This window comes from Malania oleifera, chromosome 4 (assembly GCF_029873635.1).
Source record: "Malania oleifera isolate guangnan ecotype guangnan chromosome 4, ASM2987363v1, whole genome shotgun sequence".
Lineage (NCBI taxonomy): Eukaryota > Viridiplantae > Streptophyta > Magnoliopsida > Santalales > Ximeniaceae > Malania > Malania oleifera.
This window is the reverse complement of record NC_080420.1, coordinates 44,466,838-44,480,989: the sequence shown is the minus strand read 5'-3', so window position 1 is coordinate 44,480,989 and position 14,152 is coordinate 44,466,838. Positions and strand designations below refer to the sequence as shown.

The window sequence follows — 14,152 nt, the reverse complement described above, 5'->3', positions numbered from 1 at the left end:
GGGGAATGTTAAAGCTTGATATACATTGTTGGCCCACAACCTAACAACTTAAGCTTTTAGGTAGAGTGGTAATCTAACAAAAGACGAGGACAATTGATGGACATGAAGCTATAGTTCTCTACTACTTTGATTTGTTATCATCTTCCACAGTTTCACTAGATGTTAGCTAGAATTACACCTTTTCAAATTCATCATTTGCAAGCTGGTTCCAGTTCGAGCATTTGTCTAATCTAGATTGTGAGTCGTGTCAATTGGGAAAACATCATTGTGTACTTTCTCTTTTCCAATCAATAAATGCATCATATGCCCCTTTTGTTAATCCATTAAGATGTTTGGGTCCTAGTTTTACTTTTTCTAAGCTGGGTTTTCATATTTTGTTACATTTATTGACGATTGTCAAAGAATGACTTGGATTTATTTAATGAAAGATCATTCTAAGTTATTCATTTCATTTTGTTCACATTCTTCAAATTGACAATGCCCAAGAATATTTCACTACCCAATTTAGTACCTCTATGGCTAACTCAAGCATACTTCACTAGTCATCTTGTACTCGCACTCCACGACAAAATGGAGTCACAGAAAGAAAGAATTAGACATATTTGGATGTCACTCATATCCTCTTATTTCAAATGAATGCACCTAAAGTGTTTTGCGGGGTGATGTGGTTCTTAAATTATGCTATTCAATAGGATGTTATCCTCAATTCTTGGAGGTAAAGTACCTTGTTCAGTCTTTCCTCACATACTTATTTTCTTTACCCCCTTGAATATTCGGTCGTATGTCTCTTGTTTATCAGTTAACTTCTGGAGTTTTAATTGGAACCTCGAGCTCTCTATTGTGTTTTCCTGGGGTATTCTTGTTCTTGATGATGTCACTAGTTACTAATTGCATTGTTTGTTTTTCTCTTTATATGTGACACTCTTCAAAGTCCACTTTACACTAAAGTCTTTGAATCTGAAAGACCTTGATGACTCCTCCCCTTTGCCTATCCCTTTTCAATTTTCTAATTTAGGATTGTGGTCTTTGCCTAGCCCTTGTTCTTTTGTGACTTCACCTTCACCTAGTTATTGTAGTCTCATGGATCAGGATGTCCTCCATTACAGCAGCCCCATAATGTAGGTGAGCATCTAGTTGCTTCTAGTGCTATGCCTTTAGCTCAGATCATATCTCTCTTGACATGGATCTTTGTATTATTGTTTGGCAAAGGTAAGAGTACATGTACTTGAACACCCAATCTCTAACTTTGTGTCTTGTGATTCTATGTCCCTGTCCTATTGTTGTTTTGTTACCACATTCTTTTCCACCCTATTCTAAGGTCTGTATTTAAAGGTTTCTCCCAATCTAGGTAGAGAATCATGATGGAAGAAGAGATGTTTGTAGGTGAATGATGATTTGGAGCTTGTCAAGATTCCTGCCAATAAGTTTGTCGTTGGTTTGTTGTAGAGTATATACTATGATGGTGAGCTCAGATGGATTCTTGAACAGATTGAAGGCTAGATAAGTAGCTAAAGGCTACACTCGAGTATATGGTTTAGGTTATCTGACACATTTTCATGGGTGGCTAAAATAGCATCTATTGATTTATTTATATCCCTAGCTGCTTTTTTTGTCCATTGCACCAATTGGAACTTAAGAATGCCTCGTGACCACTCAAAGGAAGTTTAGATGAAGCAAACTCCTGGATTTGTTTCTCAGAAGGGAGTCAAAATTGGTAATTGGAATATAGTCTATAAAATTGTTATATGACTTGAAATAATCTTGTGTTTGGTATGGGAGATTTACTGGGATTATGAATGGTTTTTCCCTTCAACGATGCAAGGGAGATTGACATGTATTCTATTGCTGTCATATTGATGCAAGAACCAATTTTTTCCATGGATGATATTGTAATCACAGATGATGGTTGTGAGGCCATAGAACATCTAAAGCAATTCTTGCAGACAAATCCAAACTAAAGATTTGGGATTGTTTAATTACTTGGGAATTGAGATAGCTAGAGGTCATTCGTGAATTATTCTGTAACAGAAATATTTTCTTGAACTGCTGGACGAGACAGGTTTGAGATAATCAAGCCGCTGTTGATCTTGCTCCAAATCATTTTTTTCATGAGAGTAAGCACGTTGAAGTTGACTGTGATTTTATTTGAGAAAAGATTTTATAAAGCTTATCTAGATCACTTGTATGAAATCTTAGTCTCAATTAGTTGATTAGTTTTCCAATATCATGGAAACTAATGACAGCCCCATGCCGCACTTTGAAAACAAGAAATAATGTCACCTAAGGCCTTTCTTATTCTACTCGCCAATGCTGCCTTTGTTAAGATCTTATACTCACTTGTCACCAAACTAATGGACTGAAAATATTTCACCTTAATAGCTTTATCTTTTTTTGGTACCAAGGTAATAAATATTAAATTAACACTTCTATCTACCTGATCATTGGCATGGAACTCATGCTTATTGTAAAATCAGTTGAACCATTTTAGCTTTTATTTTGAAAAGACTACTTGTTTATGGACTGCAACAAAAAAATTTAGTTAAACAACTCTTTAATCGTATGTATTATGCTCTCTTAAATTTTCCATTTATGTCCTTGACATATTTCAGAATCTTTTAGCAGATGAGAGGTTCAAAGAGATCCTTAGAACATTGTCAAATTTTGATTCCTCTGTCAGCCATTTGTTGAGGTTTCTGTAAGTTATCTCTTTTTGCATTCAGAAGACCAGAATATTTTTTGTCATTGTGTAGCTGTTATCCTTGCCTTGTTTCCTTGTCTGCCAAAACTTACATTGGTGGACTGTGAGTCTGTGACACCAGATTTTGTGCTGTTTCTTTTATGGATTTGGAGTCTGGGTTTCTTTCACTGGAGAACTTTAAAACTGCACTTTCAAGCGTTCAAAGGCAGCCGAAGCTAGAATCTTTACAAGGTCTGAGAATATCACTAATTTTCCAAAATTTACAGTTCTTGCTTCTGTTGTGCTTTTTGATTATTATTATTTCTTAAATTTATTTCCTTCTCTTCTCCCCAATGTCCATGAGGGAAGTCAAACACATGATCTCATGTTCATGGGTGGGGTGCCTACCGCTTGGCTTATATTTGGAACTTTGTTTTTATCTTGAATGGAATTACAATTTGCAAAATGTTTTTGAGAACTGAGAAGTTCTTAGTAAAATTGTGTTTGTTTTGCTTGTAATTGCAAGAAACAGATCATGTTGCAAATTGGATTCATGTCGTGAATTGATTAAAAATATTGCATTGTCACTTGCTTTACAATGGAAACCCATTTTCCTCTCTAAGCTATCATATTTCTATTCTACAACTATTCTATTGAATAGATATTCTGCAAACCAAACATAACCTAATGGTTTTCTTATATCATTTAATTTGATTCTGAAAGCCTTAACAAGGGCATTTTTTCAAAGAACAGAAGATCTATTTTTGAGTTATAATTCTCTATCCTACCTTCTATTCTGATTTTCGAGGACTAGTGACTGTCAGGTTGCTTACCACTGAGCTCCATGTGTAAGCTTTTGGTTCATCTCTGTTATTGGCCCCTCCATGAATCAAGTGCCATTTCAAAATATGCTCTGTTGGAATTGTGGTCTATAGGGAATGGGAATATAATGGCAACATCAACAGTACCAGCAGCAACAGTGCAACGACAGCCTTATATGAATCCTCTTCTGCCATCTTGCTCAGCCCAAGGCAACATCGTTCAAAATGTTTTCTTTGATCAGTAAAGAAAATCTTGTTATAGGGTGTCAAGGGGATGCTGCGCAAGTACAGCATACAAAAAGAGATCGTCACATTGCAGGGTGTCACAGAAATCGAGAATTGTATGGATCATTCAAATACACCCTGCTGTGCCAGCTCATAGCAGTAGCAATCCACTGATTTTTACTAATCTGAAAGGGCTTAGCTGATCCTTTGAATGCTTTCCCATTTCTTTCCTTCCTAACACACCAAAAGATGACAAGGGGACTGAGGGTCAAGACTTTCCTCTTCTATTTAGCGGCTCGGATAGCTTTTCAGGTTCATAACTCATCTTCCCCTGGCAGTGGCCCACTGCTGCCTGGTCAAAGAAAAGGCCATGCTTCAAAATTCCTGGTCCAGGGGCAGTCCAGGAGGATGTGGTCAATGGATTCAGCATTATCCAAACATAAAAAACACCTGTTAAGAATGGGCAGCCCCCTTTTCCGCGCATTATCAAAGGTTAAAATCTTCCCAGGTGTTGCCAAGGAAAAAAAAAAAAAAAAGAATACATCTTTTGTGGGGGCTGCTGTAGTCCATGGGAGTTTCGAAGGAAAGTTGCTGCAGTTTGTTCCTGGTGAGGAAAGTTTCCTGCACAAGGATCTGACCCTAAAATTGGAGGCTACCAATTCCTTCTTTTTCACTCTTATTGGTGCACTATCGAATTTGCAGTCCCAGTGCCCATACCATCTCAAATGCCCTCCTTTATAACTTCTATGGGCACCACTCTATGAATTAGAGGTCTACAGCTCTTTCATATTGAATTCTCATGTATGTAATTTAAAGTGATGTGAACAATTCACCAGTTGGTTCGAAGGAATTTGTGGACTCAAAAAGTGCTGAATGTTTTGATGTTCTTCCAAAGATGTCTTGTGTCTATGATCTCAACCTCCATATTGTATGCAAAGCATTTAGAAATTGAGCTTGGTGGATGGTAAAGGAGCAGAAAAATAGAAATTCGAAACTCGTGACTGATAGTGGCAGGAGATTCAATTTTGGTGATGAGACAGGTAATTTATGATTTGAATATTTTTCCATTTGACTTGAGTGGTGTCCTTGACATAAATGGATTTGAAGTAAGTCTTTATGATCTCCTAGACAGAATTTATGGCCAGTAGACTACCCGGGCATTTGAAGATTTTTTTTTTCTTTTTATAGAAGAAGAAAATATTATTAAAAGAGAGAGATGAACAAAGATAAAGGACAAGAAGTTTGCCAAAGAAGGAACTAAAAGCTAAACAAAAACAGCGAAGTAAACCAGTCAAATTATTCAAAGCTTTCCAGTCATCGTGGATATGAATTGCAGGAACTCCTGCAAGACACCAGCCACATTTGAGAATTTTTTTAGCTTTCCTATTCCACTGCAATGTGGGGCTATAATGTAGTTTGTTTATGCTTATCCCTTGCCCCCACTTTAGTTCTCTCCTTTAGTGGGAAGTCCTGGTTATATACCTTCTCTTTCAATAAACAAACTATAGGACTGCTAAAAGCAGTCACTCCGACAGTCTCTCTATGCATTCCTTATGATAGGGCAACTTGGCTAAACTCTTGAAGCATAATATGAGGGGTAATCATTTCAAATTATTTTAATAAATAAGTAGAAATAGCAAAGAAAGCTGAATGGGGATTGGGAACCCAAAACATGAGAAATTTAGATATGGCCAGTTTTTGCCTTTGAAAGAAATGCCAATTGGTCATGTCATAGAGAGTGTATAAGGAGACTATGGAACAACTGTTCCTAGCAGTCCTTGACAAACTATTTATCATCCTTTTCAATGACCAAAGATAAACTACTGTGTCATGGGATTGTTGATTTCTGGAGGCATATTTCCATAAATTTTGTGAGGGGGAAATGCAGGAAGCAGGATTCTTTTTAGGGAGGACTGTTGCTGGCCAAGTCATGTAGAAAATTGAGACAAACGAAGTCTGATATGTGCAATAATTAAATGCTGAAGAGGAGACCCAGGGACCGGTTCAGTGTTTCAAGAGGTTAAGGCAAGGAGACCCTTTATCCCCTTTCTTGTTTACTCTGGCTGTAGATGTTCTTAGCAGGATGATTTCTTGTGCCAGGACCTGGGGGTGATTAGTGGATTGTCTATAGGAGAGGAGGGGGTGGTGTCTCATCTTCAGTTCGCCGACGGTACTATCTTGTTCCTTGAGAATAATGCTGTAATGTTCTGGAAGGTTCTAATTTTGCTTAGTATATTTGAGAAAATCTCAGGGCTGAGGATAAATCTGTCTAGGAGTGGAATAACTGGTATTAATTTTAGTAGTAGGGAGCTTGAGATTTTTAGATCTTTAGCAGGTTGTGAGTCTTTGGCTTGGCTTTTGTCTTTCATGGTCTTCCTTTAGTGGGTAATCCAGGCCTTCATTTGGACATTAATTCGTAACAAGATATACACAAATGATATGCTACAAATAAGGAGGCCATACAAAGTCCTTAGTCCAGATGTTTGTGTGCTGTGAGATGAGTCAAATGAGACTGTTAGTCATTCGTTCGTTCTTCGTAAGGTAGCAAAATGCATGTGGAACTATTTGTTTTCGTACTCTGGTGAGGTTTGGGTGGCTCCATCTACAGTTCTGAATTTTTTGAAGGTGAAGATTTTGGGGTTTCAAGAAGAATGGGAGAGAGGATATTTTGGGACTGCTGTTTTTACAATCGTGTGGTCGCTTTGGCTGGGAGGAGTGCTAGAGCTTTTTAAAAATCAAAAGACTTCTCCAAGATTGCTTTGGGAGAAAGTTATTTTTTTTCTTCTTTGTGGGCTCATTCTTTTGGGGTTTTAGGGGGCTTTTGCTGTCTGATGTTCAAAGGGGTTTTAGGGGGCTTTTGGGCTCATACTTTGTTAGTTTTTCTTTTTTTCTTTTGCACTTTTTATTGGGGGATTTTTTATCCTCATTTCATTGTAATTATGTAAGTTTTTTAGTAGACTTGTTTTATTATCCAAATAATAATAATAATAATAATAATAATAATAATAATAATAATAATAATAATAATAAATGCTGACTTTCGTGGAAAACCCTTGAGTTTGCATCCTTCTTTCTTGGAATAAATGGATGAAATTGCTGAAAACAGTTCAAATAGAAAATGAAAATTTAGTTTTGCAAGAACTGATTCATGAATTTTTCTTTTTCTCCAAGGAGAATTTAATTGGTTTTCTGTGCTCTTTGAACATATTCAAGCAGATTGCTCCGTCTTAGAGCTCTATATTCTGGTGTGTATGAAGAAACTGGAAGTTAAAGAGCAGAACTCATACAACTTCATATCTGTAATGAAAGGTCAATATCAGATGCAATTTTTATTATTTACTATCTGTATCTCTGACAACTGACTTGTTAGTCAAATGTGGCAGAATACAAAGCCATACATGATTCCTACCAGACATGTGATTTCTATGCAGAGACTGTGTGCTTACGGGTGTGTATAGCATTCCACTAAAGAGTTCCATAAAGCTAACCAAGTTAGAACTATGAATATTGTTGTGTTATTTATTTACTTGTTTATCTCTTTGCATATTTTGACCCTCTGTTTCTGCAGGCATTTGAACATCTTCTACAACGGGAATTGATCTGCTATGTGGGCAATGTGGGACGCAATCAGTCTATTGAATTTTGTCCTGTGAAGCTACTTATTTCGGCCAATGAACTGCATCATGGGTTGAAATCAAATCGATGTTGCCCTGTAATTACTTCAAGAATAATTGGATTGTCATTGTCCTGTCTGAAAGAAAAAATATGTGTGTATGTGTGTGTGTGTGTGTGTAATATATATATATATATATATATATGTATATATATATATATGCTTGTTTGGACTCTGGAGCCCAACATCTTCCATTTGTCAAGAACATCACATTGCAGTCTTGCTGTCTTTCCATTAGTCAGAAAGCATGATTCAGAATTTGCTACAAAATACTTGGAGCTGCATTCAATATTTTCTAAATTAGTTTGTTTGTGTTGGCAGGCCATTCTTCAGAAATTAGTTGATCGTGAAAACTAAAACAGATCAACGTACTCAGAGCAAACCGGACTGTGTCTTACCTTCCACAGTGGACGCACCCACCCCGCAAGCCCTGTTGTAATCATTTTTTTTTTCCTTCTGTAATTATGCTTGAATCTTCACCTGAATTAATGATTATATTTATATGACTGAGAATTGTGTTCACCTTGTGGTGTGCTTTGCAGTTTGTACCATTGTAGAATTAATAAATTGCCATGTTGGCCCCCCCTTTAATTTGGTCTCTTTTTTTTGCACCAGTTGTGGAAATCCAAGTCCGGATTAAAGGCTTCCATCAATACAATACACTCATATTAATAGATAATATTTAGAAACATAAATTTTATGACTTGAATTTAAATTTATGAATTTAAAGAAGATTCAATAATATAATTTTTGGGGTTGAGAATGTTGCATGATCTCTTTTCCAAATGATTTGTTTGGATGCAGCAAAGCCAGGCTTATATCCTCTCCTCTGTGTTGTCTGCGTGCATGTGCTGGTGCACGTGTGCCATGAATGCTTCTGCCGGAACCTTGTCAGGCATCACTATAACGTTTCGGAATGGATAATATTAATTACTCAATTTATAATTGAATAATTTTTAATAGCGAAACATAAAAATCCGAATATAAAACCATTTTTATTGGCAATTTCCAATACCCTTTATTTTATCCAAAAATTTCAATACTATACTCTGCCGTTTGCTCTGTTACAAATTGTAAGAATATATTCTTATAAAAGATACATATGGGCATAATTTAAATCAATATAAACGTTTCATTTTCTTTTCTTTATATATATATATATATATGCAACACATGGTGTGTGCTCTTCATTGACCAACAGTAGAACATATGTTGCCCGTTCCATTTGTAGAGTATTAACAATATCTATTGTTAATTAAATATTCAAATTTAATAGCTACTTATTTAGAAGAGGGTAAAAATTGAGGAAAGGTTTCTTTACCTTAAAATTAGTTAGGGTTGATAGGCTGAGCAAAGAAGCCAAAGATGTCTATGAAAAATATGCGCAAATTATTTTTTTAGAGAACTATAATAAATACATGACCAATTATTTCTTGAAAAAAGAAAACATTGAAAAAAAGAGCAGTCAAACTTGTTGCCCTATCCAAGAAATAATAAATATATTTTTGTTACTATGAATTCTTATCAGATATTATCCAATCAAAAATTTAAATTTAAATCATTTTTGGTAGAAGACAAAATAACTAATTAACTCATTGTTGTTTTATTTTTCACATTAAATGCTATAGTCTGTCATATAATTCTCAATTATAGAAGCTACATGTGAGTAGCAATCTGTAGCCCAAGTCTTGACAATGTTAAACTTATCACTCATTTAATTGTTAGAAATGTACATGCATATCATTAAATTTTAAATTATTTTGTAATTTTATCATAATAATTATAAAAATGACTTTTAAATTGATAGCTTTTAAAATTAATACTTTAGCATGTGACCTGAATTTATTTTTAAAATTATGAAAAAAAAAAAATTCACGAGAAATACATTTTAGAATGGTTCTAAAAATGTTGTGAAAAATTCATCATACTTCACAAAACGATGTTGATTTTATGTGTAACATACATGCATTTTAAAAAGTTAGATTGCCTATTGCACCCTTGTGGTCTTTGAAGTTCTTATTTTTAACTTCAACTACCCCTTGGATGTTTTTGACCCTTGGAATTCATAACCCCCATTTAATGTCCTTTTAACTAATGCTAATTAGGGTTATGAATTTAACGATGGGGGAAGTTTTGGAATTTCAACAGGAAGTTAAAAACTCGCATGCTGAGAAAGAATTCTCATTACAAGTGAGACATGCTAAGAAAGAATTCTTATTGTTTAGGTAAAGCAAGTAAGTCAATCACTTGAAGACATATGCACAACAAACCAAGATTTAAAGAATGTTTTGATGAGATGGCTTTGACATCTTATAATGTATGAAATAGATTTTTTCGTATGGTTGTGATGATTTTTGTTTCTTTTTTTTTTTAATTCTCGATTTTCCATCCTTATATTTTTTGTTTTGTGATAGTAAATATCATGAGGATTTTTATTCTATGTTGTGTGAATGCCTTATAATCACAATTTTTCAAAATTGATTATGGTTGGTCAAAATTTTTTATGCATTGAATATCACATATAACATGAATAAAATCGTCAAAAGAGTAGAGAAGTGGGGAAGTAAATCCCCACCACTAACAAACCCTATATAACCACCAAAAACCACATGAACCCATGAGCCTATAAAAATAAAAATTGCCCATAGTGAGAAGTATGAAAAATCCTGCCTCATAAACTCTATATTCCTAATAATTTTTCATTGAACTCAAGCACGAGAGGTTTTCTTTTGTATTCCTTGCAAGGACGTTATAAAAGTTTAAGTTAGAGATATAGGCTGATTTCTTAAAGAATTAAGATTAATAGTTTCACGCCATTTGTAGGAACATCAAGTGGAAGTCATGGTTTGCTCAATAGAAATAATGTGGGGATCCTTAAGGAAGAGAGTGATCACCCTTCTGTGTTTTCTCACCCTAGAAAGGCTTTATAATTAACAAGATGAATCTTCCTCTCAAGTCCCTCCCAAGCATGTCCTGATTATCTAGGAAAATTTCAAGATGTGTATGAGAAAATGAAGTCACAAGCATAAAATGGGCAAACAACTATGGTGTGTATTACATCCCAACATAAAAGAAGTATGACTTATGTTGGGGATGTGGCTCATATTCTGAGTGAGATGCATGTACTGAGAAAGCTACGTGAGGCTAGGAGTAAGAGCAAGAGAGAAGATTACAGGAAGAGGGCAAACCGTTGACAGTTTTTGACGGCGAACTTCACAAAATTCAAATCGAGAAGCCAGTAAATTAGGTAAATAAGAGGTTTTTCCTTCAGGAATCGCTATAGGATGGTTTAGATAGGAACTAAGGTTCTTGTATGTTTAGGGTTTGCATATAATCAATGATTTGTAGCCCTAATATAAGCTTGACATTTTTCATAGTGAGAATCAGAGTTGTTGCTCTCGTGGACGTAGGTAAATTGTCGAAACACATAAATCTTGTGTCTTTTGATTGTTGCTTTTGTTCTTCTCATTACTGAGTGTTTGTTTCTTTCCTATTGTTCATCATCAAGTGATTGCATTGGTTGTTTGTTTGATTCGTGAGTGCGTGAGAGTGCTTTCGTTGCGCATCCGCAATCAACAAGTGGTATCAGAGCTATTGGTTCTCAGTGGCTAGGGTCTCTTCGATGAAGTTCGATGTGAACAAGTTTGATGGAACTAGTAATTCTGAGCTTTGCCGATTTTCTGGAGTGAGGAGAAAACCGGTGACGATTATGAGGAATTATCACAGGTCAGTAACGAGTTAAAGTTGTAGTGACCTAAAGAATAATATTATTTTAATAATGAAGAAGGAGGAAAATGGAAATAGGAAGAGAAGGAGGCACTAGACTTCGTCGATGAACGCTTCGCGTTCGTCGATGACATCGCACTTTGGAGATAATAATAATTATAATAATTTCAGGAAAATTGCCTAACTTCGTTAATGAATACAGGGTTTCGTCGACGAAGGTTTTCAAAAATTCATTGACGAATACAGGAATTCGTCGACGAGAAAATACCGAGCGAGGAATGGGCCGCTCTGAATTTTGTTGATGAATACTGGGTTTTGTTGACGAATTTAATGAAGGACTCGTCGACGAGGTGACGTGTCTCGTCGACGAATTTGGCCCTATAAGTAGGAAAAAAAATCATATTTTTATCACATTTCAGTGCCCCTCTCTCTCTCTCTCTCTCTCTCTCTCTCTCTCTCTCTCTCTTTTCTCTTTCTCTCCTACGAACTCTCTCCCTTCTCTCTTCGATTCTAGCCTCGTTAGTTGTCGGATTGAAGATTTGAGGCTACCACGATCTCCCGGCGAAGTTCTCTACAAGTCTGCCAGAGCTGATCGTTGGGAAAACGAAGTTGGATTTCATCCCAAATTCAGGGTAAGACCTTTTAACCCATTTTTGGCCTTTTGACAGTTATAAGAAATGATGTAGGTGGAGAAATACTGATATTCCATTCTGGAAAATATTGTTTTCAGGGTGTTTTTGGTAGGAGGCTCTGCGGGTATTAGGCTAGTATCCCATAGGGGCTTTCCAATAGTCAGGTAACGAAAATATGCTATGCTAGGTATTTTTAAAATGTTATACAGTTTATTAAACTATGAAAATTATGTATTAAAGTATCGTGTGTCTTGTGAATAAGAATATAGTACGAAGATATGTTTTACGATATTTCAGTATCTTGATTTCACGATATTTCAGTACCATGATTTTATGAATCTCAGTACCATGATTATACGAATATCAATATTATGATTATGCAGTTATAGTATTATGATTATACAATTCTCAGAATTACAGTACAGTTTATGCAGCATCATGGTTATTACGATTATTTCAGAATCATGGTAAATCAGATAGTTATATATAGAAATACATTATATAGTATCAGACCCTGTTAGACCATATAACAGAGCACGATATCGTTGCTACAAATATTATGTTACGTTATGAGTGCAATCACCTATTTAGATAATACGTGATAGTAGGTCGATCACCTAGGCCCTTGACGAGGACAGGCTCCCCATCAGATATGGGTTGAGGGGGGCAGATCAGACTGATGGAGTAGAGTGATTTATTCCTGGTTGGCCAGCTAGGATAAATCCCTCCTACGGGCCGCACAACCTTGTCATGAGGGGGTAAGTCATGACACACAGGTATTCTAAGAGCCAGGTTGTTACAAAAGCGGTAAAAATTGACCGGTTAAATAGAAAACTGGCAGCGGTTTTCTAAGAGCCAGACAAAACCGTCGACGATTTTGGCTGGCAGTGCCGAAGATATAACAACCGAGAGTTTCATTTGAAAATTAATAACAAACATTCTCTCTCTCTTTCTCTCTCTCTCTCTCTCTCTCAAGAAACCCTACAGACCTCCACTCTTCTACCTTTGATTACGGCCCTATTAAGCTCCATTTTGACGATTAGGAACCACCACAGGGTTTCTGGGAAGATTCTCTACAGCATAGGCGGAGTAGAATTTCAATTTGGGGTTTCGGGACACCACTCCAAAACTGAGGTAAGGGTGTTAAATATTGGTTTTAAAGGTTAAATTGAAGTATATAGGACCTAGGAAATGATAAATAGCGTTTTATTAAGATTTGAGTTGATAAACTCGAGTTTTTTGAATTAGGGTTCGGGCGAGTGCTGCGGACATCATTTGGGGTCTTTGTGAGCGTAATTTAGGAAACTAGGTAAGGGGAATACGTTATAGCAGCTTTTTAATTAATTTTAAACCAACTAAATTCGAGTATATATATATTTCAATATACTTTTCTGAATGGTTATACTTTTGGATCAAAAATGATTTTTATTATATATTGTATTTGGAAAAAATCGTGTGGTATGGAAATAACTTTCATAATTAAATGGTTGCGAGTATTGCTTGATTACGATTGTTGTTCGCTTGTGGTTATTGTTTGGGTTGTAGATTTTTCTTAGTTGTGAATATTGTTTGGCTGTGAATACTGTGTGTTTGCAAATACTGTGGTGAATGCGTTGATTTGCCTAGATGATTGGTTATGTCATGGATGTGTGTTGTACTATGATTTATGTAAATTATGATATAGCGTTGGCAGTGGTATGAGGAGGTCGTTACATCGTACCTGATATAAATCACTATATAATGTTGGCAGTGGTATGAGGATTAATGAGAATTGAATATCATTAATTTATAGATTTCAAAGATTTTTTTTTAATCATTTTTCACCAGTTTAGCCGAGTGTTTTAAAATTTTCAATGATTTATACTTGGCTATACCTACTTTGTCTTAGAGGACCAAAAAGCATAAACTATTCTTCTTCAGGGTCATAAGCCTATATCGCTTCTTTTCTTATGGGTCTCAACGCGTAGGTTTTCTAGTCATTTACATTTTCATATAGATTGAAAACTATTACAAATAACTTAGCCACTTGACATATTCAAACAAAAAAAAAAAAAAACTTCTAATAGATTTGATTTGAGGTTTAAGAGCTTGTGTAGTGAGATTGAATGAATACTCTTAACAATTAAATTATTATTAAGTTCAAAAGAATATTTATTATGAGTGGACAATATTCAAAATATTTCGTGGAAGTGAATATACCCAACTACTTAGGCAAAGAGTAATTTGGGAGAATATTAATTTTTGAATACTGCTCTTTGGGTATTTCTGATTATCCCACCATTAGATGGTATCCCACAAGTATGATCTCAATTTTAAGTAAGGGAACGAGCCAATGATAGATGAATCTTTACCGGATATGATCATAGTATGGTAAAGATTTCTAGTGGAGGAAATGACT

General features: G+C 35.5%; 1 protein-coding gene across 6 annotated transcripts in view; it reads left to right on the top strand.

Moving 5' to 3' along the window:
* The window catches only part of LOC131152715 (origin of replication complex subunit 4), a 51,193-nt gene extending 43,102 nt beyond the window's left edge, over positions 1-8,091 (top strand). For 5 of the 6 annotated variants that reach the window (XM_058104530.1, XM_058104534.1, XM_058104532.1 and 2 more), the window contains 6 exons: positions 2,610-2,695; positions 2,820-2,929; positions 6,940-7,032; positions 7,107-7,171; positions 7,292-7,435; positions 7,718-8,091. In XM_058104530.1, the coding sequence (XP_057960513.1) occupies positions 2,610-2,695; positions 2,820-2,929; positions 6,940-7,032; positions 7,107-7,171; positions 7,292-7,435; positions 7,718-7,753 (534 nt within the window). In that variant the 3' untranslated portion in view covers positions 7,754-8,091. The remainder of the gene's footprint in view (positions 1-2,609; positions 2,696-2,819; positions 2,930-6,939; positions 7,033-7,106; positions 7,172-7,291; positions 7,436-7,717) is intronic. The other variant, XM_058104531.1, reaches the window with a different exon arrangement.
* Positions 8,092-14,152: the final 6,061 nt, after the last annotated feature.